Source organism: Elgaria multicarinata, chromosome 4 (assembly GCF_023053635.1).
Source record: "Elgaria multicarinata webbii isolate HBS135686 ecotype San Diego chromosome 4, rElgMul1.1.pri, whole genome shotgun sequence".
Lineage (NCBI taxonomy): Eukaryota > Metazoa > Chordata > Lepidosauria > Squamata > Anguidae > Elgaria > Elgaria multicarinata.
The window spans coordinates 66,756,552-66,783,278 of record NC_086174.1 but is presented as its reverse complement, the minus strand read 5'-3'; the positions used below and the strand labels follow the sequence as shown (position 1 = coordinate 66,783,278).

General features: G+C 40.3%; 2 protein-coding genes across 2 annotated transcripts in view; one reads left to right on the top strand and one right to left on the bottom strand.

The window, feature by feature from the left end:
- PRKN (parkin RBR E3 ubiquitin protein ligase) overlaps positions 1-22,206 on the bottom strand; it is an 887,548-nt gene extending 865,342 nt beyond the window's left edge. The window contains exon 1 of the mRNA XM_063124475.1: positions 22,086-22,206. Within this exon, the coding sequence (XP_062980545.1) occupies positions 22,086-22,092 (7 nt within the window). The 5' untranslated portion in view covers positions 22,093-22,206. The remainder of the gene's footprint in view (positions 1-22,085) is intronic.
- Positions 22,207-24,121: 1,915 nt separating this feature from the next.
- PACRG (parkin coregulated) overlaps positions 24,122-26,727 on the top strand; it is a 280,515-nt gene continuing 277,909 nt past the window's right edge. The window contains exon 1 of the mRNA XM_063124464.1: positions 24,122-24,320. Coding sequence (XP_062980534.1) covers positions 24,183-24,320 — 138 coding nt within the window. The 5' untranslated portion in view covers positions 24,122-24,182. The remainder of the gene's footprint in view (positions 24,321-26,727) is intronic.

Below are 26,727 nucleotides of genomic sequence, written 5' to 3'. Positions count from 1 at the left end.
GCCACCATCTTTTTCTGGCAGCCCTCCTATGCCTACAACAAGTGCAAACCAGTCTTTTTTTAAAAAAAAAATTAAGTTATGAGTATGTATACTACCCTTCAACTAATTTGTTCCGAGGACAGTTAACAATAAAAGCAATACAAAATCAGAATGACAAATAAAACATTCAAACCAGCAATTGAAAGCAAAACAATCCAAAATCAGAACATAAAGGGCCAAGGAGTGCTGAAAAGGCAGCAGGGTAGGCAGCAGGTGAGCCTCTCTGGGTTGGGAATTCCATAAATGGGTACACTATGAGTTCCATCCGATGAGCGTTTTATTGCACGCTCATTACTGGGCACTCACAGCCTTCCTTGCGCCACAAGAAAAAACAGAAAAAGTCCAGTTGCTGCTCTCTCTTGCTGTGTGTGGAAGAAGCAGTGCGATTACAATGCCCAACTGAATGGGCCTCGTGCTTTCAAACAGGAAATAACTGAGCAATGACGGTAGCCAGCGTTTCTTCCTAGGTGTGATGGAGCTTTATCACCGGAAAGGTAGTTTTTTTTCTGTTGCCACTTACGTTACCTCAGACAGCACAGGCACATGGAGAAAAGCCTCACTTGCAACAGGTGAAGCTTTCCCTCAAACAGATTATGCCATGACAGGCAACATTTCACCTTTCTTACTGACCTGCCGCTACACAAGGTGTAGGAAGCTGAGAGGAGAGTTGGTAAATATAGATGTGATAATAATTTACATTAACTGAAATATTACAGAACCCTTCTCATCTAAGGAATTATTCTGGGAATCTGGCTTTATAGAGAAGAAAAGAAAAACAAATAAGGGTTCAGTAGCAAGGCTTCTGTTAACCTCTAACTGAGCAATTTTGAGTAAAGGAGATGCATTGTGAATATATGAAGGACGTGATTCACCCAAAGTGAAATATCTAACAGTCCAATCCTATGCCTCTTTATTCAGAGGTCTCAGTAGTTTCAATAGTATCTGCTTCCAATTAAGTGTACAACAGGACTGCAGCCTATATCCCATTGAAATCAATGGGGCAGAACTAAGCATGTGCATGACACTCTCATTAATATCAATGGGACTTGGATTCTAATTGTACTATGCCAGAAATTATTAAAAGATACCAAAATCAATCATCAGAAAAAATATTAGAAGCTTATCTAAAAAATGTTTGAAACCATTAATTCAAATGACATATAACTGCAAAGCAGATTTCAGTGAAAGCACGTTTAAGCTAAAAAAAAGAAAGAAGGCAAAGAGCAATTAAATGTTGCATGGGTTTAAGACCTATTGTTCCAAGAAGAGATAAGAGCTATGTATTTCTCCTCTCCAAATAAGTAAAATAAGAAAAAAGCATAATTTTAGTCCATCATAGGAAGGCCTTATGTATGTAATTGAACTGAAGTTAAATGTGGAAACTTTGGAAAACCTTTGAAAACAAGAAGCCAGTTTATAGGCTAGGGGTTGTGCTTAACTGTGAATGTAAGAACTGTGCTTGTTCACCCTAACCAGTGCCTGTTTCCATTCTCTTCCCCTCCTTATCGCTTTACTATGATTTTAATAGAATGTAAGCCTATGCGGCAGGGTCTTGCTATTTACTGTTTTACTCTGTACAGCACCATGTTCATAGATGGTGCTATATAAATAAATAATAATAATAAATAATAATAATAACAATAAGATGAGCCATGCTGACTCAGACCAAGAGTCTATCTAATCAAGAAATTCACAGGCAGGACATGCGTGTAACAGCACACTCCCATCTGTGTTCCCCAGCATACTGCAACTGGTGTATACCTCCACTGATACTGGAGGTAGCATATATCCTTCAGGACTAGCAGCCATTGATAGTCTTCTCCTCCACAAAGTGCACAGAGGATGCTGGTCTCACAACAGGTCCCACACACTGAACATTAGACAGCTGAACCTGTAGATTACAGTTGAATGCTAGGTGTGCTGAAGCCCTAGTTGAGCGGCTTAGGGCTGCATGAAGCCAGGAGCTTGCCCACACCTGTCCAAGCACCTCTCATTTTGGAAATTAAGTACCGCCAGAAGATTTTGTATTGGCCACTCAGAGCAATGCAACAACAATATGCATTTATCTTTCCTTTAATGAAAAGCTAAATGATGGAAGGCTTGCATTTACAATAGGCTAATGGAACTTAGGTGAAAAAAATTAGGTTACAAAAACAGATGCACGTTTATTTACACCAGGATTAATGGATTCACACAGCCTGGCATTTTTTGTACAATACAGCTAGTTAAAGCCCAACCTCTGTGCTGAAGACCTCTAAATGTTACCAGGTTTTATTTTCGTAGCCAAATGCACATTTGAACCCGGGTTTTTCACATCCAAATTCAACCCCCTTCCCCACTGTATCACAGTAACACTCACAGAGAAATGAGCAATGGCATACGTCTAGAAAAAGCAACAGCTTTATTTACACACCTATCAAGGAAAGCATGTTATTTTGTCTTCTCTTCTAGCAACTATTTCAACTTAAACATTCTAGTGGTAAATACCAAGGACGATCAATATCCCTCCTTGTTCATTATAGCTCATATTTTACACTGTAGTGTCACTACGACCCCTAATAGTGTCCTCAACGCTTGGAACATAAACAGCCAATTGCTGGGATGATTGCTGCTGGACAAACAATTCTCAGCCCTTGCCCTCTTGCACCAGATACTGTAAGCATCAACACAATTGCATGGAGCTTAGTTTTAGATTTTTTTAAACACAAAAATAAAGCTCCATGTGAGAGACCTGTATTGGCATAACACATTCAGCCTGAAAGTTACCCATCGCTGCTATTTCTGATGCAGGCTTTACCTGTCCTTTGGAGACATTCAGGTATTGATGCATTCCCAAGTTACCTTTCTTCCCTTTAGTGTCAACAGGCAGCTGGCATGTGTGTGTATTTTAATGTTCCCAATTTGTAAAGACCTGGAGAGCACAATGGTTTTACAGCGTATACAGTCCTCACTCCTTCAGGGGGCTGTAAGGCCACATTAAACTTGGCTGGTTATTAATAATTCACAGCAGCCGCCTTGGTTCATGACAGGAGCATCTCTCTTGGTGTACCATTCTTACTAAAGAAACTTTACAGGGAAAGAAAGAAAAGCAGCATTCCAAACAAAACAAGTCACAGGCTTCCATGAAACCCGGGCTCAAGATCGCCCAAAGCACTGCAATTATTCTTGCTCTCAAACTACTCACAGCGCCTCATACCAATGATTTCCCAAGATGCAAAGAGCCCACTTCCATATCGATTTCCCAAGATGCAAAGAGCCCACTTTCAAGATGCAAAGAGCCCACTTCCATATTGATTTTCCAAGATGTAAAGAGCCCACTTCCATATCGGCTGATCTACTGAGAAACCCTGCATATGAAAGAGGATTTCTGGGGCGTGTTTCGTGGCACACAAGCCAGGCCTCTTGTGCCTTGCTGTCACTGGCTACAACACTCCTTTGTGGCAACGCTTTGTGTTGGTAGCGGTGGGAAAGATCCCATTGAAGGAAGCTTGTCCGCTCCACCATTGCTGATCTTTTCATGTGCAAACAGAAAGTGCCATGTTATGAACAAAACAAGAGTTTTGCCGGGTCAGACCAAAGGCCTCTCTAGTGCAGCATTCTGTTCACACAATGTCCAACCAGCTGCCTAAGGAAAGTCTACGAGCAGGATACGAATGCAAAAGCACTCTCTCACTAGCAGCTGGTAAACAGAGGCCTTCTGCCTCTGACACTGGAAGAACTCCCAATGCCCTGAGCTCCCCAAAATACAGTTTGAAAAATATTCTTGTGCTAATGGCAGGGATTCAACAGGCCAAAACCAGCAGCATTATTATTCAAAGCTTCTCTTTAGCATTGGCATGGCCTGGTCAATAACAGTGAATGCTAATTAAGGTGCAGTCAGTGAAGCAATCCACCTTGTCTAATTGGATTGTCAGCTCATACCCATTTTCAGGGTGGAAAGGGGCTGTGGATACAATTTGCCCTGTGTGGGGGGTGGGGGTTCTTTCGATATGTATCAGACTGTGGGGGGAAGGGGGAGTGTTTTGAGAACTCCCAGAGTACTGCTGTTACTGTGGATTTAGTAGTGCCTCCATGCTACTAGTGCATTTCCTTAGTGCCTGTTCAAACGCACTGTGCCTGCATCACTGCAAAAAACAACAAAAAACCTGAATGCCATGAAGTCACATATGCTGAAGATGCTCTCTCCTCCAAAGAACTATCTCTCTCTGACTACTAATGTTTTACTGGTCTCCAAGCTGAAATGTCAAATTTTGGTGTCCCATGTGCTTCTGATGGATTTAATCAACATTGAGAAACCAGATTCTCTCTTTCCTCAAGACAAATATGCTCCTCAGTATGATTAAAATGCCAAGCTAATTTGGTTTGTAATTTAGCTCCTCTGACTTCTCATATGGTAAAGATAAAACCCATGTAATGCTAAAACTATCCGCAACAATGATCATATGGTTTTACTGACATACCACATATTTTGAATGTGGTTGGCCGTGATATATTAATAATACATACCAAAAACAAAAGCATAATGAAAATGGATTAAAATTAATTCCCCTTATGTTTCTTTCCCAGTTCCAAGTTTAAGGAAACATAAGCCCAGTTCACTTCTAATACCAACACATAGTTTAGCACTACATGCACGATCTGGAACAAGCCTGAGCAAAGCCTCCTGGTCGCACGCTACCCGCTCCACTTTCCTCCTCCTCCATAGCTAGGAAAAGAACTTTGCTAGCAATCTAATCTCATTTTACACTGATTCTGACTTGTTATTACATATGAAGCAGAGATCATGGTTTAACACAACATTTAACAAGTTAACATCATAGTCCATGGTTTGAAGTTGGTTTCTTTTAAAGCAAGCTCTGGTCAGTTTCAAATCACAATCTCTAGTTTATAGGACACAGAATCATAGAATAGCAGAGTTGGAAGGGGCCTACAAGGCCATCGAGTCCAACCCCCTGCTCAATGCAGGAATCCACCCTAAAGCATCCCTGACAGATGGTTGTCCAGCTGCCTCTTGAAGGCCTCTAGTGTGGGAGAGGCCACAACCTCACCAGGAAACTGATTCCATTGTCATACTGCTCTAACCGTCAGGAAATTTTTCCTGATGTCCAGCTGGAATCTGGCTTCCTTTAACTTGAGCCCGTTATTCTGTGTCCTGCACTCTGGGAGGATCGAGAAGAGATCCTGGCCCTCCTCTGTGTGACAACCTTTTAAGTATTTGAAGAGTGCTATCATGTCTCCCCTCAATCTTCTCTTCTCAAGGCTAAACATGCCCAGTTCTTTCAGTCTCTCTTCATAGGGCTTTGTTTCCAGACCCCTGATCATCTTGGTTGCCCTCCTCTGAACACGCTCCAGCTTGTCTGCATCCTTGAATTGTGGAGCCCAGAACTGGATGCAATACTCTAGATGAGGCCTAACCAGGGGCGAATAGAGAGGAACCAGTACCTCACGTGATTTGGAAGCTATACTTCTATTAATGCAGCCCAAAATAGCATTTGCCTTTCTTGCAGCCATATCGCATAAACCAGGGTTAGTATAAAGTAAAACTAAACATTAGCAAGGTTCTTCTCCAGGCCACCCAGGAGGAGAAGAGGGAGAAAGCATTCGAGCCTGAGACTTTGCTCAAACTTGTCCCAGCTCAGGCACATAGTGCTAAATCATGGTTTAACATTTTGTGCAAACCAGCCAGTGCCCTACAATGTTTACAGTTGAGTCCTAAACAGTTTAACAACCCAATCATGTGAATGTTGCTTCAGCAATACCTGTCACCGAGTTCAAAGTGCTTGTTTCCAAGAAAGTACACAGAAGAGAGCAGCCAATTTCAGGATGTATTTTTTTTAAAAAAAATGCTCAGCATTGGAAGTTATGTAAGAGCAAACAAATCCTGATCAAGTATATCCCCTATAATCTTTATTAGGACTGGGCTCTTTTTGCCCCATTTCAGACTTTGCCTGATTTGTGGGGACATTTCAAACAAACCTTAAAATGGACCAAAAGAGCCCCTGGATGAGCAACATTAAGACGTGGTTTGCATAATCATTGCAGTTCACTGCGGCTTACTAGCCACGGTGGATTGCAATGCTCATGGGTGCCAGGTTGCTGAATCAAGCCCCCTGCGGCTTTTTGTGCCATCCAAACCCAGCGAAGGGGGCTTATTTGGGTGGTTAATTAGCCACCACATGCTCCTATAGTAGGCCATGGAAGCCCCGCTGCCATTGTAAACTGCCTCCCCAAATCTGCTCTGGGGGTTGAATCACAGCCCTGGAAATTTGGGAGCAGCAGATTCGAGGCAACCATTTTGGTTCTGGGCTAAAATACGGATGAACAGAATGTGCAGGCCAATCCTGTATTTACTCAGAAGTCAATCCCACTGAGGAATAATATGCATAAAATTGTAGGTGGGCCAATCTAGAATGCTTCAGTTTTTGTTTAATTGTATTCCCAACCATCTTGACAATAAACTTAAAATGCTAATCTGCAATGGTATTGCTGCGACATCATTTATTATCAACCTACTCACTTCTATTTCATAGAAAAAAAGATGTGATTGATTGAGCTGATTAGAGTAAAAAAATTAATCCAAGGAATGAAGAAAAGGATGTCTCTATCATATTGCTATATCATATTTACAGCAGCTAAAAAAAAATATGCTAACACAAGCAGCCTTGATTGGGATTCGATCAGACTGTTTTGGTACAAAGCCCATCTCCGAGGCTTTTAAGTCAAACGCTGACAACTGTCAATACTGGCCAATCTTGTCCACATCTTCCATCTGCAATGCAAAGCAGTATAATCTATAGAAAGAAACTGAAAATGTTTTGCTCTGAGCAATTTAGGGGTATTTACTCATTTAAACAAAGATGTTAAAACATGCATAAAAATGAATAGAATACATGGATAAAATTTAATGGCAATATGTTACCATGATGTCAAACCCAAATAATGGGATAAAAAGGTAATTATTAACAAAATTAATATATGATATAGGAGCTTAAAATATATAAACACCAGTTAAAACTCCCAAGTCTAGGAAAAACAGCTCTTTACATTTCAGCAAAATATTTTTCTCTAATGAATTTCCTACCCAAGAAGCCCTACCCAAGAAGCATCAATAAAATTTAGAAACTGAGGAATTAAAAAACCTGGTTAATCTGATTTGCAGTACAGGCATCCTCAACTGCTATCATTTGAACAAGTGGTTCTGTAAATGGTAAACTACCGGTCATTCATCTAGCAACAGAAAATCATGGTCAAAACATTTTATGTTTTCTAAATCTGTCATGCTCAAGTGGTTACTACCCTATTTCTTCGATTCTAAGACACACTTTTTTCTCCATATAAACATCTCTAAAAATGGGGTGCGTCTTAGAATCGCACGTGTGTCTTAGGGTTTTTTTTTTCTGTTGGTGGTACTGAAATTAGTGTGCGTCTTACAATCGAAGAAATACGGTAGTTTTCAGTACAATAGTACTTGACAATCTTTACCTGAATCTTTTCCTGAAGCAGAGATTAAACAATGAAAGCATCACAGGAGCATTTTTTTTTTAAAAAAAAAAGTCACACTACACATATAATGTCTTTCTTATTTACTATATTGTTCTGCTCTGATCATCTCAGAAATATATTATGGGTCTGTTTCTCAAGTTGCCGTCATCACAGCTCAGGCATTCATTTTAACAGGCTGAGAGGGGAGTGGAAGGAGCACTTCGAGGATCAAACGGCCATGACTTCTATACAAAATGTCGTCCTGCCATTCACTAGCTTTGCAAGATGTGATCAGGACTGGTTTCAAAGACTCGCTCCACTGATTATAGACAGTCTCATTTTTTCTGAGAGTTGTAGTTTTGGCAGAGAAAATCCGAGGTTGAATCCCTGCTGACAACTGTCACGTCTGCCCGTCACCCAGGCAATGCACATAACGTTCCGGGTGTGAATTCCAGCTGTTCTCCTCTTCTAGGTTATATACGCATAAACCTGACAAACATTTCATAGACTACTCTCTATTTTTAAATGGGATTTTATTTCATCTTTGTTACCTGCTCCAAGTCCCTTGGATGAGGGGGTTTAAAAACAGGCAGAATCCCAAATGCATCCAAAAAAACATACGTGTCATATCATGATATTGCTTTCTAAACACGGAGATGCAAGTCACAGCCTTAAAAACTACTATACAGAGGATGTTTACATATTTTTCACTCTTCCTTAACTAAACCAGAGTTAATTAGTATAAAATGTTCAACCATCCTAGGTAGAGCCTAACTGGATTAGACCAAGGTCTATGAAATCCAACAACAGTTGCCTCCATAAAGCCCACAAGCTACACATGAAGACAACAGCCACCCACAATTGTTTGTTCCCTAGAGCCTGGTATTGAGATACACTGGGATTGTAGCTCAGTGGTAGAACAGCTGCTTTGCATGCAGAAGAGCTCCGGTTCAATCCCCAGCATCTCCAGGTAGGGCTGGAAAAAACCCTGCCTGAAACCTGGGAGAGTTGGGTCAACGTTAATACTGGAATAGATAGACTAATAGTTTGTCTTAGAATAAGGCAGTTTCCTACGTCCCTATGTTACCTCCGACTTGGGAGTAAGGCAGCCTGCTGTGTAATCCACAAGTTCGAACTCATTTGAATCTGTTGTCAGTTTCTCTGACATCCCTAGTCATAGCCAGTTCAAAGCACATCAACACATTTGTAAACTGGAATTGCTTGCATCTCTTTCCACCATGAGTCAAACTTGATGACATGTTGCATATGAGATTGCGTTTATCCTATCTACTGTTCCTCTTTTAAATAGTCACACTGGCCAGGACTGGGGAATCGTGGTCATGGCACAGGGAAAGTGGGAGGGATTAACCCTTATTCCCACCATGGTCCTAAAAAATGTATATTACTTAACTGAGAAGCCCTCACTGCTAAACAGATGCCAACTTCTGGATTCTCAAGGGCCACACTCTTCATTCAAAAGTGGTCCTGGAGCAAAAAGGATTTTGTTGCCCACTATGATGTCTTCACAACTGATTATGAAACATGCACTGTACAGCGATCACTTTGTGTACTGTGTGTTTGGGTGGATAACTACCTTAAAATGAAGTATGTTATTGAAGCCAAAGCATAAATGGAATATCCTACACTTTGCAGTTTTACTTTCAAGTAAAAGCTTAAACCAGCATATTTTGAAGCAGATGGAAGTTAGGCAGTGCTATTTAATGAGCACATTTATTTTAATAGGCACACTTAACCAAAGAAAAATAATGTGGCGGAAAAATGTCCACTACTTAAAAACACACACATACGATCTTGATGCAATTGCAGCAAAGCTCAAAGTGCCTTAATTTTCAAGTAATGATGTACAGCAACTCAATATGTATAACAATTTCATTTAAAATGAAACAATGAAAACTAATATTTCTTGATCTGTTATTTTTCCCTTCTGTTATGTCTGTGCAAATGGAACTGTAAATGAAGCCTCTGTATTTAGAATGTGCTTTATCTTGAAACATTTGTCTCCCAATATTCCTGTTTAGAAATTAAGATTTCAAAATCTATGTGCAACTTTCTAATTTTGCAACATCATATTGCATTGGTTTATGAGTAATTGAATCTCATTTCCCAGTTGAGGCGAATTGATATAAACAGCTCCAAAACCAGTATTTCCAAAACGAAATAAAGGTTCATGGTACGATCTTAATATAAACATTGACAAATGCTGGCACAAGTTGTCAAGAACTATTTTAATGAATGACAGGACAAATAACTGTATATAAATAACTGTAGCCGTGGAAGTCCCCTGAATCACTTCAGTTTTATTAAGAACAGCAAAGCTCAGCTTCACCATGAAAATATGCACTCCTTATGGCCCTGTATGAGTGCCAGCATGCAGACACGGAGAAAGGCAAGTGCAACAGGAAGCTAGTAGAGTGACCTATATGGAGGGGAGCGCATGGATCATGCCGATGTATAGGGAGGAAGGTGGCATTGATAAGAAAGGCAAGTGAATGCCCAGGGGAGGAGCATTCATTTCAGGTTCATTGAGGGGCCTGGAATGGCAACAGCTGACTCAAGTGTACCTTATCTGGATTATTACCCAGAATGTACAGCTGCTTGGGGGGCAGGCAGTGTCTCTTAAGTCACCACCCCTAAATTAACAACATCAGAGTCTAGATAGTTTCAACAAATCAAATGCTTTCCCTGGGTCGTAAGTAAAGTAATTATGCTTCTCCATTTTACTGCTCCTTTACTGTAGTTGGAAGTGTTTTTATGCTGTGTTTTAATACTTTATTTTACTGTTGTGAACTGCTGAGAGATTGTACTATATTCAGTGGTATATAAATGTTATAAATAAATAAATAAACACTAAAATCAAGGAAACTGATGTTGTGAATCTACTTTGGCAATTGTATTTTTAATATCACAATGAAAATATAGTAATATTAAGAGAAGAAATTACTAAAACAACATAAAGGAATAAGTTCACAATGCATTCAGAAGCCAAAAGAAAATCTGACCATACCTAAATGGGCTTCAAATATAGCATGCACTATTAAAATAAACCAGAGGAAGCTCACCTCTATATACAGGTAAGTTTTCAGATACTATCACAAGGAAAAAGCCACATGACTTCAGAACAGGTATGTTATTGGAAAGAATAATCCAAAGTTTTTTAATGCCCTGTGGAAACTTCATATGCTAAACTGAAGTCAAGCAGCCAAAGGCCTATCATATGCTTTGAAAATTTGGGTTTAAATGGTATTCCATTGCAGCACTTGGTATTTAAATGTGCTTGTGATGCCTACCTGTATGGATACAAACATGGGTGAGCAGCAGGGAGGCTGCCATTATAAGAAAGGAGGGCATAAAACATAAGCATCGCAAAATCAAGAGGCAAATGAAGGAACTCGTCTCTGCCTTCATTAGAACTAGAGAAAACAGATTGTGCTCATCTTGCTTGGGGCCAACAACCACATTGCGTGGAACTCAGCCAGTCTCCGTCACACAGCTCACTTAGGAGTTTTGCTATGTTAAGGAATGAAGCAGATGGAAAATTTTCTTCCAACAAAATAATTCTGGGGGAAACTGTTAGAAGCACTGGGAAAAAGTTTTTAGCTTAATCTGCTATTTCAGGAGATTAAACTGGGGGGAAGGGGGGCAAAAAAAAAAAAAAAGGAAGGAAAGAAAGACAAATAAAAACACTGGGTTAAAGCCAACAGTGTCCATCCGCCAATAGAAAAGACACTATTGGCAGACTGAATTCCTCTCCCCCCCACCCCCTGCAGGCACCCAAAATATCCTCCAAGGAGAAGGGGGACACTTTAGAGCAGATTTACAGGGAGTTCACACAATGAACTCCATCACACCTACTTTTTTTTCCTGGTATGCACCTGCGATTTTGAGCTCTGTTTCATGAGCTCTGGAATGACCTCAGAGTAAGGTCAAGTACGGAATGTTCTTGATGGCATTCTGGAGGAGTTGCAAAACTCATCTAATTCACATAGCCTTGGGCAGTTAGGAGGGATATGATGGCCTGGGAGGTAGCTTTTATTGGTACTGTGGATTTTGCTGCTGTTGAAATGTAATTGTTATTGCATTTTTATGTGTGTTTTTAATAATTGGCTTGCGTTCATTTTTTAAATTGTGAACGACTTGGGTATAGATATATAAATGGTTACATAAATGTATTTTTAAAAGTCTGTTTATTGGATATTCAAATATCTTACATAGTACAGTAATTTATACCACAAAGTCATTTGAGATATGATTCATTCAGAGAATGACACTCAGAGATTATTCTGCAGAGAGGCAAGCTAGACCTTTTGACTAAACTCTACACCTTTGTGGAAGAGTTTTAAATATAAATAATGACACCTGGCTTCCTGCTTTCCCTATAACGATAATTCCTGTTTCCTCTGCTGACGCAAATATCATAGAATTGTGTATGACTAACGATTTTAAAACAGTTTTGTGGGATTGAAAAGAAGAGCTAAGGCAGGATTCAAGATGCCCAGGAGCAAAACCAGGGTGGTGCTGGGCCTGAATCAATTTTCCAGAGGCTCTATCTATTCTCTAGAGCCCTTCCATTCGTGCCAAAGGAAGCATTTCACCCCGGCTTCACTGCCACGTGAAATGTGATTTCAAAGAGAGTTGCAGGTGATAAGGGAAGGGTTAACCCTCCCCTCCACACATACTACAACCCCTCAGCCCCAAATCGCCCTGGGCACCACACTGCTGAATGACCAGATGAGAAGAGTAGAGCTGCAGTGACCAAATGTTGCTAATGCCGGTGGTTTTGTTGCCAACAGGTGTTTCCTATACCTCAGTCCCATTTATGTTGCAATCAAGTTTGCAAAAAATTTCATTCAACCCTGCATAATAAATCTTTCATACTGGCCCAGAGGGGATCTACATGTCGTACTGAAGGCACCGCCCACCTCCCCGCCTTCTTCCGCTGAGCTCTCCGACCCGGGTGGCTCTTTCCCCAGCAGCAGGAGGCTGGTGGGGAGGTGGGCGGCGGCAAGGACGTGGCCGGATTCCCCAGCCTCCTCCTCCTCCGCCTCTTCCTCCGTCTCTTCCAGGCAGGATCTACACGATCGTTTTGGAGGCGCACTGGAGGCGCACGCAAGCGCCTTCAGTACGACGTGTAGATCCCCTCCCAGCAATGCTGGTGTTTTAGCCTTAGGCCAATACAAACATCATCTGCAAACCTGAGAACAGTGTTTACCACACATTCAAGTGAGCAGCTTTTGCACTGACCATATGCATTTCCCCTTCGTAATCTTTGTTATAGTTAAAACATTTATGCAATCACACACACACACACACCACTTCTGCATCAACGTAAAGAGGCTTGGCTATGTCTTTTAGTTTCTCAGTTAAAAAAGGAAAACAAAAACTACTTTTTTGGAATGTCAGAAACTGGTTCTGATGGTAACGTCAAATATCTGATTTCTAATATAAACTCCCAAATGGATTTCAAGGCATTGTTGAATGTTTCAACACTTATGAGCGTCATCACACAGGGGAAAACCACGTTTCCTTACCATTGCCTCTCCGCCCCCACTTTTGTTCTTCATTACTTCCTCATTCTGCCCGGAAGGGAAAGATGAAGTAAACAAAGACCATGTGGTCCATTCAGGGACCGTTTTTATCACAACACTTTTCCCACACACAGCAGATCACACCCCATTCCATTTTTAAAAAATGGATTAAAAGGGGTCTATTTTGCTACTGAAAAAAGAGTGGAAGGAGTGGGAGGCACACAGGGGGTGGACAACATCTTCTAAACGACGCACGCACATCCATAAGTGGGCAGTAGCAAGCGTGTGATAAAGCACTTGTCTGAAGAACCTCTATGTTACACCAGGGGGAAATAACCTTGGTTAGAAATGTTGAAATGTCCCTATTTTTGTTTTGTTTTTTAATATAGAGGATCCAGAGTGGTATCATTCACAGGCTTGATGGCACTTAAAATTTAGGCCCCAAATATATGAATCCGCCCCTAAAAAAGAAACAATTAATGATTATGTTAATTTTGTGTTTAGTCAAAATATGCTTTCCAAAATGCCTGAATGAAGAGCAGGAAGAAGATAAAGTTGACAACCGGTACAAATCTCAAGTGAAATTGAACTAGCCTTAGGCAAGCCATGACATCTCAGCTCCCTCATTTAAAAGCAATAAGGAATTATGAACCCAATCCTAGGAACACAGTGGGAGTTACTTCTGAGTAAAAATAAAGAGTTACATTGCAAAATACTAGCTTATTTTAGTGCTGCTGGAGGAACTAGAAATAATATATGTGGCATGCTTGGAGAACCAGTATGGCATAGTGGTTAGAATGCTAGACTGACACTCCGGAGAACTGGGTTCTATTCCCCACCGGGCCATGAAGCTCACTAAGTGACTTTGGGACAGTCACTGACTCTCAGACTAATCTACCTCAAAGACTTTTGTGAGGATAAAATGGAGAAGAGGAGGATTATGTAAGACACCTTGGGCTCCTTAGAAGAGGAAAAATGGTAAGATATAAAGCATAAGATAAATTTATGTAAATGATTTATATGCTGCTTTTCAGCCCTTTGTGGGTCCCCCGGTCCCCCAACAAGTTCAGAAGACAATAGAATCAAATAAATAAAAATCCATACAAAAACAAACTAACAACAAAAACCTTCTCTGCTGTGGAATGAGCTCCCTAAGGAGGTTCGCTTGGCACCTACAGTATATGCTTTTAGACGCCAGGTGAAGACCTTTTTATTCTCCCAGCATTTTAACAGTCTATAAATAAATTTTAACTTGGTGTTTTAAATTTGTAAATTTGCATTGCTGCTGTTTTTAGCTGGTTGAGCTTTTATATTGTATTTTATAGTATGGTTTTATACTGTTGTTTTATACTTTGAATGGTTTTAATTTTTGTGAACCGCCCAGAGAGCTCCGGCTATTGGGCGGTATAGAAATGTAATAAATAAATAAATAAATAATAAAACAAAGCAATGGGGATCAAAACAAACATTAAAACAACACATTCCACCATTTTCCCCTTCTGAAGGCCAGAAAGGAAGGGGCTGAGTCAAACCTCCCAAGGGAAGAAGTAACAAAGCCTATGCTGGCCTTCCCGACCTGGTGCCCTCCAGATATGTTCCAGTGGTATTCAACCAGTGGGTCACAACCCAAAAGTGGGTCACAAGGTCAGTCCAGATGGGTTATGGCAAAGCTGTTGCTGCCATGTTGGGCAACTTTGAAATTGCAATAGAGGGTCCCATGTTGCAGGTTGGGAATCTAAGGTGGGTCTCGAGTCTGGATCAGTTGAAGACCACTGCATTAGAGTCTAAGTCTCATCACCCACAGCTGTACTGGCTGTGGATGATGCTGTTGCTGTCCAACATATATGGAGGGCACCTAGTGGGGGAAGGCTGGTGTATGCACCACCTTTGGGAAGGCCCCGTCTTGTACAGTCATGAGGCTCATCTCTGGCAGTGGAGGAACATAGCACAGAGCCTCTAGAGATTAAATGCTAATTATTAGTATAAAGTGATACTAAGACAATGGATTAAAACCACATACTTGAAAAGGAACCATGTAAATGAAAAGGCCTTATAAGAGCACAATACAGATTCCAGCAGGTTATAACTCAAACTTGCTTTTAAGAGAGATCTCTACCAAGTTTAAAATCCTGTGAATATTCTGCATCTTTGCTTTGTCCTGTCATTTCTTTTTTGTTGTTGAGGGGGGGAAAAGAGACTAGCAAGAATCTGAAAGGATTGGATCAATGAAAATCAAGTTCATAACATTAAGTTTCAGTAATCTGGTTATGAAGCTTTTAGTGATATTGTAATTATTCTGAAGTCTCGAACATATGTTTCCACTGAATGAATTCCACAGAGGGTACCAAATCAGGAAAGGCAAGAAATGCAAACCTTACACATTCTCCAAATTACTTCAGTTTATTAGAAAATTAAAATCCAAAGGGATCTCAGCTGTGATGGTGGTGGGGAACACAGAAACATATAACATTTATGAGCAGGACCAGGCTGCAGGATACAAATACAGTGCCCCAATGACCTTAACCAACTGCTGTGGTTAGAGGGAATCTGGTTAAGGTCAATGCCAACTTAAGTCTTAACCATGTTTATGAGTAATAAGGGAAGAGCAGAGGCAATTCTTACTGGAGAAGGAAGGGTTGGGGCTTCCTGTATAGGTTAGTCAAGAAACAACACAAAGACAATTAGCTCTGCTGACCACGGATGTTTCCAGCCTTCTCTTATTTGAATAATTTGATACATGCCCAATTGACAGACAGAAGGCAAAAGGAACAGTACTGATTTGATTTAGCATTTTTACCCCACTTTTCTGTCGGCAGACACACAAAGCAACGTACAAAATCGAAGACAATAAAAACAAACAAGAATATTTTTTTAAATGACCAGTTTAAGAAAAACAAATCTAGACTAGAGACAAGAAAGGATAGATTGTGTATTCTTGGCAGTAAGGAAGTTGGCAGGCAAGAGAGTGAGGCAATGAGGAGAAAAAAAGTTGCTAGGTCTAAATCTGAGAAACTGACGGGATATTTCTGTGAGTTGTGTCTTCTACTCTCATTGTAGAAGTCGGATTTGACAACCTTAAGGTGACAATGAGGACCAATATTAGGCCTGCCACCTGTTCCTTATTTCAAGGAACAACGTGTTATTTAGCAATACTAAATAAGGAACCATTTCCAAAATCAAGGATACCGGTGGCTAGAAAAGGCACATGGCAGATTTCACAAAGCAATTGGAATTAACTAGCCCAGGGGATTCCTAGGCCCAGGCCACAATCTATTTCTCAGGGCCCCTAATCTACTCCTCAGAGACCTAAGTGGCCTTTGGTGCCAATGAAAGATTTTTTCTTAGTTTGGTTGCCATGTGGGGAGGGGGAAGATGTTGAAGGGGGATTACAACTGGGGAGGGAAGGGTTAACACTCTCCACCCCACATGCTGCAACTCCCCCACCCTATCTCTCCCAGCATGGCAATAAAGCTTAGGAGGGGAAACATTTTCCATTGGTTGGGGATGATCTGGGGCAGGGTGCAAATTAATTGAAGAATTTATTTTATTTATTATTCAGATGACATAATCTCCTGTGAAACTTAAATAAATCCTAGTATTTCTACATTTGTACATATGGATAGAAATCTACATATGCAAATGTTATACAGATTTGTGTCCTAAGAGTAGAGATGCAAAATTTTCGGAAATTTTGAAGCCATGGGAAAAAACTGGGTTTTTTTAGGGGTTTTCAGAAAAAAATGAAATTTTGGGGGAAATTGAAACAATGCAATATTAGCACTTTTTACAGATTGAAAGTCACTTTGTTACTTTAGGAACATAAAATGTAATTATGTCCAAATTGGTCTGACATAAAATAATTACATTTGGTATATTAAAAGTATTGTGTATTCAAACAATTATTAACAAATGGAGCTACAAGCTCCTGAACTGTTAGGAACACCTTTGGTTCCTCCAGTTTATGAGCAGGCAAAAAAACAATTCAAAACAACAACAGAGAAAACCACCAACATTAGTAACAAAGAAAAAAAATTATGTCTCCTCTAGTCCTCCACAGTGTCAAGTGGACATAAAGCACCCATTCCCATAAAAAGAACTGAGAAAAAGGGGGGACCGAGACTCAGTGAATATGCATGAAATTTAATCTGACTCATGTTCTGAGCTATAGCTAGCACTATCAGTTTCAGTCTCTGCTTCAGTGGCAGTGCCCCCTAGAGGCAGAAATGCATCTTGCTCTTGCATTTGAGAGTTGTAACCTCAATTTACAACCTAGGACTTGCTTGTCCTCGGTGCACAGAAACTGTAATAATCTAATACTATACATAGTTTTAGGAATCCTTTGGAGAAGTAAATATCTGAACACCTTGTCTTAAACACTGTATTCATCATGCTAAAATAAAACATCCCGTAATCCATTTTTCGGAAAAAGCAAAAAAAAAAAGGCTTCAGGAAAAAATGGAAAAAAACCATTTTTTTCCTGATTTTTTCTGGGTTTTTTCCAGGCCTTCACATTTCTACCTATGGGCCTGCGCTCCAAACCTTTTAAGACCCTAGCAACACCCCTGAGCCAGCCAATTCTCCGAATACTCATGTCTAGTGGTATTAGTGATAACACTCATTTCATGTCAGCTCTCACCTGTAAAGTGAAATGGTACAGGTACATGGCTCCTATCCAGGGTGAGCCTGGGGTGAAGAAAAACATCCCCACCCCTATTCTTATACAAAAGTTGACTGCATTTCAATTGAATCTTACTTCAACACTGGAAATGGGAAAGCATTTTCCACCATATCTAGACAAAAGCCTAGCTTAGGGGGTGCGGGGCAGGCTAGGTGGTGCACACATACCCCTACCTCTGTGCAATGCCTCAGCACCACTTCTGCCAACTCCTTATTTTGCTTAAGAGCAGGGATGGCCTTGAATTGTCATTGTCTGCTGTTTTTGAGGACTAGGCTTACAGGTTTGCATATGGTACAAACATATGTATTTGTGTGAGGGAGTTTGCAATTTTCCCAGTACTATATGATATCTCCTGTAAAGAGTGCTTGTCATTCCTCCTCACAGTCAAGACCTTGCAAAACAGACATTTTCCCCTGTCTGATGCCAGTAAGCTCCCAGGTATAGTATCTATACCAAATGCTTTAAGGTTGGCTTTCAGAATATCTTTTATATTTAAGGATGTGTCGGTTTGTGGAATGAGTTCATATGTTCATTCCACAGGAAACTATCAGCAGTAAATGAATAAATGTGAAATGCTAGTAGTAAGGTATGCAAAATTATGCAAAATGACACCTCTAATTTAAGATATCCATGTTATAATAGGGTAGTTCAAGCATACAGGTGTGAAAGCAAGGAAAACCCCGTAGGGGAGTAAAAAATAGCCAAAGGCAAGGGTGGAACCAAGTAATCTTCTACTAAAATAATATTAGTAAAAGGTTTATTGACGTGCCAGGTGCCTACGCGTTTCGAACGCGGTTGCGTTCTTCCTCAGGGCAATTGCGTTCGAAACGTGTAGGCACCTGACACGTCAATAAACCTTTTACTAATAATATTATTGTAGAAGATTACTTGGTTCCGCCCTTGCCTTTGGCTATTTTTTTACTCCCCTAGTTCAAGCACATACCAATCATACTGCAAGAGAAAAAAACCATGAAGTTACAACTTCATCATAGAAGAACCTTTTGCCGACATAACAAACCTTTGTCTAGAAATATGTTATTGTGAAAACAACATAAATAGTAGTTCTGAAAAAATTTACTTACTTCCCTAAAGCTCAGGTTAAACTTATAATTAGGTCACATAAGAACACTACAAATCTCTGGTTATAAACCCAGGCAGTAATGTCAATAATTCACTGACAGAAACTCTTCATATAATTAGGGTGAATAAAGATTTATTTTAAAAGTCAATTTAATTTAAATCAGATTTCTTCTTAAAGTTTCTGTATATTAAAGTGTCCCTCAAGTAACTCGATCTAAAAATGTATATGAAAGTAATATCAAACATATAAATGGCTACACATTCGTATACTTTTAACACTGTGTCATGAACACCAGAAGACTGCTTTTCCACAAAAAATGATGAATCAGGAACAAAACGGATACGTTTCAAGTCAACCATTACACAGTTGTTCAGGTATTGTATGTATTATTAGTAGTATTAAGAATAGATTGTGAACCAAAGAGCATGGATATTTGCTTTCAATATCATGGAAAAATACTGTTCTACCAGTAAACTACCATCCTTTCAATCCGGAAAGTGGTGGGCACTTACAATGCAATCCTATACATGTCTACTCAGAAGTAAGTCCCATTAAGTTCAATGGAACTTACTTCCAAATAAGTGTGCATAGGAGTGCAGCCTTAATCTTCAAGTAACTGATTTTGCTTAGTATCCTTACATATGTATAGCTAAACAAACACCCATACTTCTGTTGTGCAAAAAGCAATTGGCCTGCAAGGCCTGAGATTTGGGATTATGTTCCTGGGTAATATATAAAATTTAGGTGAAGACATATATATTTTATTTTTATAACAACCAATTAGTGTGCATGATTGTTCAAGAGATATTAATTACAAACTAGGAACATTGTTTTAAGTAGATTATTTAGATCAAGCCACTATGCACATACCATGTGAGCAAAAGAGTTAATATAAAATATTCTGAATAGGCAATATTTCCCTACTGCTGTCCAGAAGGTAGACATACATCTACCCTGGATAACAATAACTGTCAGCAAAAGAAGATGCAGCAAATTGGCGAGACAGGCAGAATTTCAACAAATGCATTCTGTATCTAGGTGTATAGAATTTTCCTTTGTATTCCACATTATTTACTGAACAGAAAAACACAGACACAACACATACAAAAGCTTTTACTGAAAACCCGACTCACTACAAATTCCCTCTAGAATGCAAGATAGCGGGAACAAAAATGAAGACAGCCATTATATAGACAAAGGCCTGCGTTAACATTTTCACAGTGGCCCAAAAAAGAAAAACCCACACAGATTACGCAGACAAATTTAACTTTCAAAAAGATTTCAAGATGTTCAATGGACCAAAAAAGCACAATCTTGTGTGCGAATACACACACAGAGAGTCATATGTGTGCGTATATGTATAACACTCACACACATATATACCATCCAGAAGTGAACAAATATTGCTAAGCACCCATCACAGCTTTTCTGAAAGTTTCCCACACCATCTAGTCCACTCAAAAGTCAGCACTTGTAAACAGATAATCCCTGAATCAGGCACAAAATACATGTGACAATATACAGATAAATTAAAATGCACCAAAAAGCTTCTTTTTTAAAAAAAAAAAAACTCACTGTGGAAGAAGCCCAAGAACAAAGTATCTATTTCTTCTTTGTACAAACAAAATTATATAGAACCCGAAATAACAAATAGGACTGAGGGAAATTACCATTTGGGTAAGAATAGATCTTTGGGGTATATAAATAAGGAATATATCATTGGTGTAGTCTATGGTCATAATCTAACTCAGACTATACTGTGCTTAAACTCACTTATTTCAACCTGTTTAAGCATGCCTATGGCTGCAATACTGCACACGCTTTTCAGGGAGTAAATTTCACTGAATACAGCAGGATTTATTTCCAAGTAACCATGCATAAGATAATGTAATTCTCTACTGGGTTGTGGCCAATCAGTTTAAACCTGATTACCTTTTCCTCCCTCACAATAATGAGGGTTCGGCTCAGGAAAAACTTTTTGACAGATCGTACTTGCATGGGTTTCTTGGTTAATATGAATGGGTCTGAGCCGTCAGGGATTTTATTTATTTATATTTATTTATTAAACTTATATACCGTTCCCATAGCCAGGGCTCTCTGGGCGGTTAAACAAACAAACAAACAAAGTAGCATTCCTGATAGTTGTGTGGAAACATTTCTCCAGCTTTTAAAATGAAATACCCATCAGAGTTGGGAAGACAACAAACCGCCAGCTGGGGATAGGAAGAGGAAGAAAAACGGCTTTTCAATTTTAATTTTGAGCAACCTTCTCCAACCTGGCAGGTGCATTTGAACTACAGCTCCCATCACCCCAGCCACCAGGCTATACTGACTGGATGATGAGAGTTGTATTCCAAACACATCTACAGGGTGCCAGTTTGGGAAATGCTGATTTAGAGAGAGGCAGGTTGAAACAGTTTCTGTTTAGGAATCTGAGGCTCAGCCACTGGGCTAGCACTTGCAGAAGCCTATTTGCTTCCACTCTTCTCTGCTTGTATGTTTGTAAATAAAGCAGATCTCCCAAACATTGCACCTAGTGCTCTCTCATCCAAAGGAAACCCAAACCTTCAGCACTGCTCCTGGGATTTCTCATTGCTCCAAGAGAGGAGGAACACTATGTTTAGATGGGAACATTTTTCTGAAAGGAGTATTTGGATTAGCTACAATTGTGTAGGTTCTCCCCAGCGCAGGGCCCTGAGATAAGCAAGAGAAAATAAGAGCAGCCACTGCCTTCTTTAGCTTGCACGTCCCAAGTCCCCTTGCTCCTTTCCAGCTTCTGGTGCAGGCCATGGGAAGGGGGGAGAGGTTGTTATTTAATGTTGGATCAGGTCTCCTCACTAGCTGCTGATTGGCTGTTTTTTCTTCAAAATATAAGTGGCTGCGCTAAGCGTGCTTAAACAAATTAACAAGGCTGCTCAACCCAGTCTTTCACAACATGGTGTCCTCCAGATGTTTGGGACCACAACTCCCAGGATTCCTAACCATTGGCAGGACCTGGTGGGAGTTGAAGTCCAAAGCGTCTGGTGGGCACTGGCCTACCCTAACGTGTCGTTTGGCGCAGGGCTCTCTGCATGGAGCTCACAGGCTGTGAGATCGAGTTTGTGTGCGCGCGCGCAGACACAGGGGTTAGGATATGCAGCAAACGAAAGGAATGCACTATTTAGCAGGCAGCAGAAACAAAGTCACTCCTTCCGCCTTTCCTTTCTCCTCCTGCCAAGAGGGGGGGAAAGGGGGGAGGCTACATCCGGGTCCCACTCACCTATCATAGCCAGCGGTGAAAAAAGGGGGCGCTCACAAACCCTGTTCTGTCCACACTCGCCGCTCAAACGCTAACCTTCAGGATACAACGCTCCCTGCAGGCCGGCGATACTTCAAGCTAAATAATGCGCAGGCCGCTGTGTTGCAGTGAAGTCTGGGAAATGTAGTCCATCCCCGCTTGCTTCGCGGCCTCTTTCATCCTAGTGAACTGTGTCCCTGTGCGTGTATGTATCATGTGACCAGGGCAACCTTGTTTCCTCACGTGGATGTCGCTAGAGCGACGACAATGCAGCGGCTTGCGAAAAAGCCTACTCAGTACAGGGCAAGGCTGCCAGCAGATGCAACTTCATTGCCTTAATGATCTGGATGGGAGAGAAATAATTGCTCCCAACGCTGTATAGTGGGTGCTTTGAACACTGCATTCCGATTAATACACTGGCAAACACACGGTGAAGGCGAGAAGGATATCAACTTTTTAAAAAAACAACACACATTTCAACTATACTTTTAGCAGTTGTGTATATTTAGAGCAGGTGATCTAAGCAATTTGTACTCAGAAGTAAGTCCTGCTGACTTCTATGAGATGTACTCACGAGAGGTACCCTTCAAAAGAGGATCAGATCTGGATTCAAAACGCTATCTAGGGCATTTAAAACGTCCTTTCATCAAAACAGGATTTGCTATCCTAGCTACCTAATCCTACAGCAAATACTATTTTACTTTGTATTAGACCTAGTTATTTAAAACGATACAATCCAATTTTCATTTTAATCAGATGTATTCGAGCACAAATAAAGGAAAAACACAGTTTCTTATTTATAAAATAAATCAACCACCTTTGTATCTAAGCCAATGTATAATTTGTCTGTACTAAAAATCTAAAACAATATACCAGTCAAAGAAAAATAGGCAAAAGGCATAGAGATGTATAGTTTAACTAGAGATTTCCTGACTATGCTGGCTGCTTTTTTTAAAAAGTGGGGGAGAGATTGGTTACACTGCTTGGAAGTGAGGCACTATTGCATTATAGCTGCACTGTTGGGGCACAATCCACATATCGCTTTCGTAGTGTTATTTCCTGCTTTTTATTACACATTGGTAATAATTTGACAAGGTGTAAATCTGGCCCTGCTTATTCAGTGGTTTACTTCCCAGGAATTGTGCACGGAATTGCAGCCATTACCACTTTGATAAACAGCTTAATCTCAGTAGTTTATATGGTATATATTTTGGAAATAAAGGAGAACAGAGAAAAGAAAGAAAAACATATTTGGAATGTTGTTTTTAAATTTAAATACCCACAACCTTAATATGAGTGTGTGTAGATATGTCACTGACTGCTGTTACAGCTGTTGAAAGTATCTGCGTCTGTATTTGTTCCCTTCCCCGCAGCATATAATCCTATTAACCTTCCCTCTATGGGTCCAGGAGCAGACACAATTTTCTCATTATAGGACAACCCATTTCTTCCTATCATTCCTCGGTCCTCTAGTTAGACGTACGGACGTTCTACAGCAAGTGAGGGCAGAGCCAAGGCAAAATGACTGCAATGTGACCTACTGAGCATGCTCTGCTCTCGCCCCGTTTTACATGCTATTCCCGGTTTCCCACATCTTTAACGCGCCTAACCGCCAATAGAGCTACGCCAGCCCGCCCTCTCAGGTCCTTCTAGTCTGAGCCATTTGTCGAGGGGACGCAAGGAAATCTCGCTGTAACTGAGGGCAAAACAAAGGGCGAGTGACTTCAGCAAGTGGTACTGAGCATGCGCATGCAAATTAAACCTGCTCCGCGGCGTCGAAGTTTTTGACCACGGCGGAATTCTTACGCTCCACAGGCTGGTTGTTGATACGTTGCCTAGCAACCGAGTCCCTAGAAGCGAGTCGGTATTGGAAACAGGCAAAATAGTTCCTCACCCCACCCCTGGTCATCCTGAATCCACACAGAACCCTGCACAGGGGCTAAGCCCGGGGTTGAGGGAGAGCTGATGCAGGGGGGAGGAATTTAAGAGGTGGATTCGTTTCAATTTTCCCCCCGTCCCCAAGTTACTTTCTTTTCCAGCCTTCCCTTCGAATCCCTCCTGCAGCAGCCATCTGAGAAGATGGTGGCAGAGAAAGAGGGCTTAAGCCCCTACAAAGACAGACCCCCACAACTGCAGGAGCCACTGCGACATGCAAAAAGAACCAAGAAGCAGGTCAGCGATGGATTCACCATCAAAGCCATGATGAAAAACACCGTGGTATGTGTGACTCTGGTTATAACGCTCTCCCTTCGTTTGGTTTCATTCACTGACATTACTCCGGGGACGAACGGGCTACCCCGTTGTAAGGGGCTGGAGAATGGCCGATATGACCATTGAACGTGGTGGGCATGATTGACACACCATTCCTCCCAAACCCTTTCCGAAGGAACTTCACCCACTAAGATGGGATATGTCATTTGCGTCACACTTTCACCAATCATCAGTGTCATTTTGTTGTCATTTATTGCACCAAAACACATTGCTTTAAAATGTTATCCTAAAATGAGATGACAAAAATGTGTAAGAAAAGGTTCGCCTATCATCTATATTCATAGATGATCAATGCTGCTTTTCTCTGGTTTTAGAGTATTTTCTTTTTAAAAATCTCACTGCTTATTTTTAAACAGCATGTAGACTTTTTTAGCATTTGGTTAAATATCTAATTAACATGCCTTGTTTGCACCTCCATTCCACATATATTGTTTTTTAAAATTACACATGTTCCATTGAACCTAGAGGTCTCATCTCCAGACAAGTTCTATTTTTCACAAAGGTTCAAATTACTACCAGGATTATTATAAACTATTAACTATTAGTTAGTTACATCACCACTGTTACTCATCTGAAGTCATATATACAAAGATAAGTGTATTACTGTTCAAGCTACACTTGCACAAACCTGGACAAAATTACTTTTAGAAGGCTCACTGGTTTAGGGGTGTGTGTGTGATAATTCAAACACTGATAATTAGAACAAATTGTAAAAACTTACAGTACAATCTGTGCATATTTACCCAGAATCAAGTCCTACTGTGATCAATTGGGCTTACACTCTACTGACAGCGCAGTCCTATGCATGTTTACTCAGAAGTAAGCCCCCACAGTGCTCAACAGGGCTTACTAGCAGTGATGATTTTTATGTGTCCAAAATCAGTAATGAACAAAATGAGCCTAAGCATGTTTACTTAGAAATAACTCACTAATTTCAGTGGGACCTACTCCAAATGTGCATAGGGTTGCACTTACTTATGCATTACATTTATTGTCTCTTCTGGTATCCTGTTCTTATTTCTGCAATGCTTTCACACAATCCTATGCATCTCTACTGAGAAGTCCCACAAAATCAATAGAGACTACTCCTAAGAAAAGTTGGTATAAAATTACAATCCAAGGTTGCAGTCCACAGACCTGCTGTCCTTGCCAGCTCGCTGACTCGTTCATCTTCAGCAAGCCCCACCAATACCACCTCACCTGTATGAGTCATTCCTTCTATCATTAATCTTCAAGTAGGGCCCTGTGCTACCACTGCCAAATCAAACAAGGATTCCCATATACATAGTACAAGAATTTAAGTGCCTCTGTTTGAGATCTTATGAGGTACAAGTGTTGCTCAGATCATGATACTAATTTTCATTTCAACTGTTTTTGGGTGCCATAGCTCTTCCTAGCATGACCAGTGATTCCCAAGCAAAAGCCTTTTTGCGCAGCCATCCCTTGATGGCTGGGCAGAAAACTCAATTATTGAGTCAAGACTGCTTGTACACAGCCAATACATAGGCTGCAATCATTCAAACCACTTACTCAGGAGTAATATAGCTGAAGTCATTGAGACCATTTTGAAGTATGTGATTTGTAGCTATAAGTATCAATTCACAATCTATCAATTTTATAGCCATCTCTTTGACTTTAATAAGACTGTTCTGTTACAAATAGACTGATGATTTGAAGCCCTAGCCAAAAAGAAGCTTCAGAGCAGAGCTACAAATATTTCAAAATTCAAGTCCTTGGAGGAAAGTTTGTTGTGATTGAAAGAGGGCTTGAAGGAATCGAATAATAGTTTCCAAATACTGGGATTCCCAGATCTTGTTTAAGATTCATTGCCTGTCGTTTTAATAGCTCTAGAGCAGCAAGGCATTATGGGGGATGTTGTCTCCTCCACCATTGCTGTAATAGTACATCTTCCTCTTCTGCTAGCAATTAGAAACTATAATGTTTTAATTATGACATTATGAGTGCAATTAATTATATAATTATTAAGAAAAGCTAAGAATGGGTTTAACAGCAGAACACTAAACACATAATTCAATGAACAATCAAATTCTTTATATTAGAGATTCAGTTGTATATTCTTCAAGAAATATATGGCTAAATGCTGCGTAAAGGTGAGTAGTCTCTCCCTGCAATAGTGTAATCTTCAATAAATACGGAATTTTCACAAGTAGTTTTTCATAGGTTTTTTAGTTTGATGGGATAGATGCATTGTTTTGGTTTGAGAATTTACTGGTAGTTGTATATATTAGAGAAATTTGTCATAAAAAGGACAGTGAGGGGCATAACATAGTGAGTGGATGGTGTTTAAAGATCTTGAATTTCTTTTTTAAAGTTCTCTGTTCACTGTTTTGGC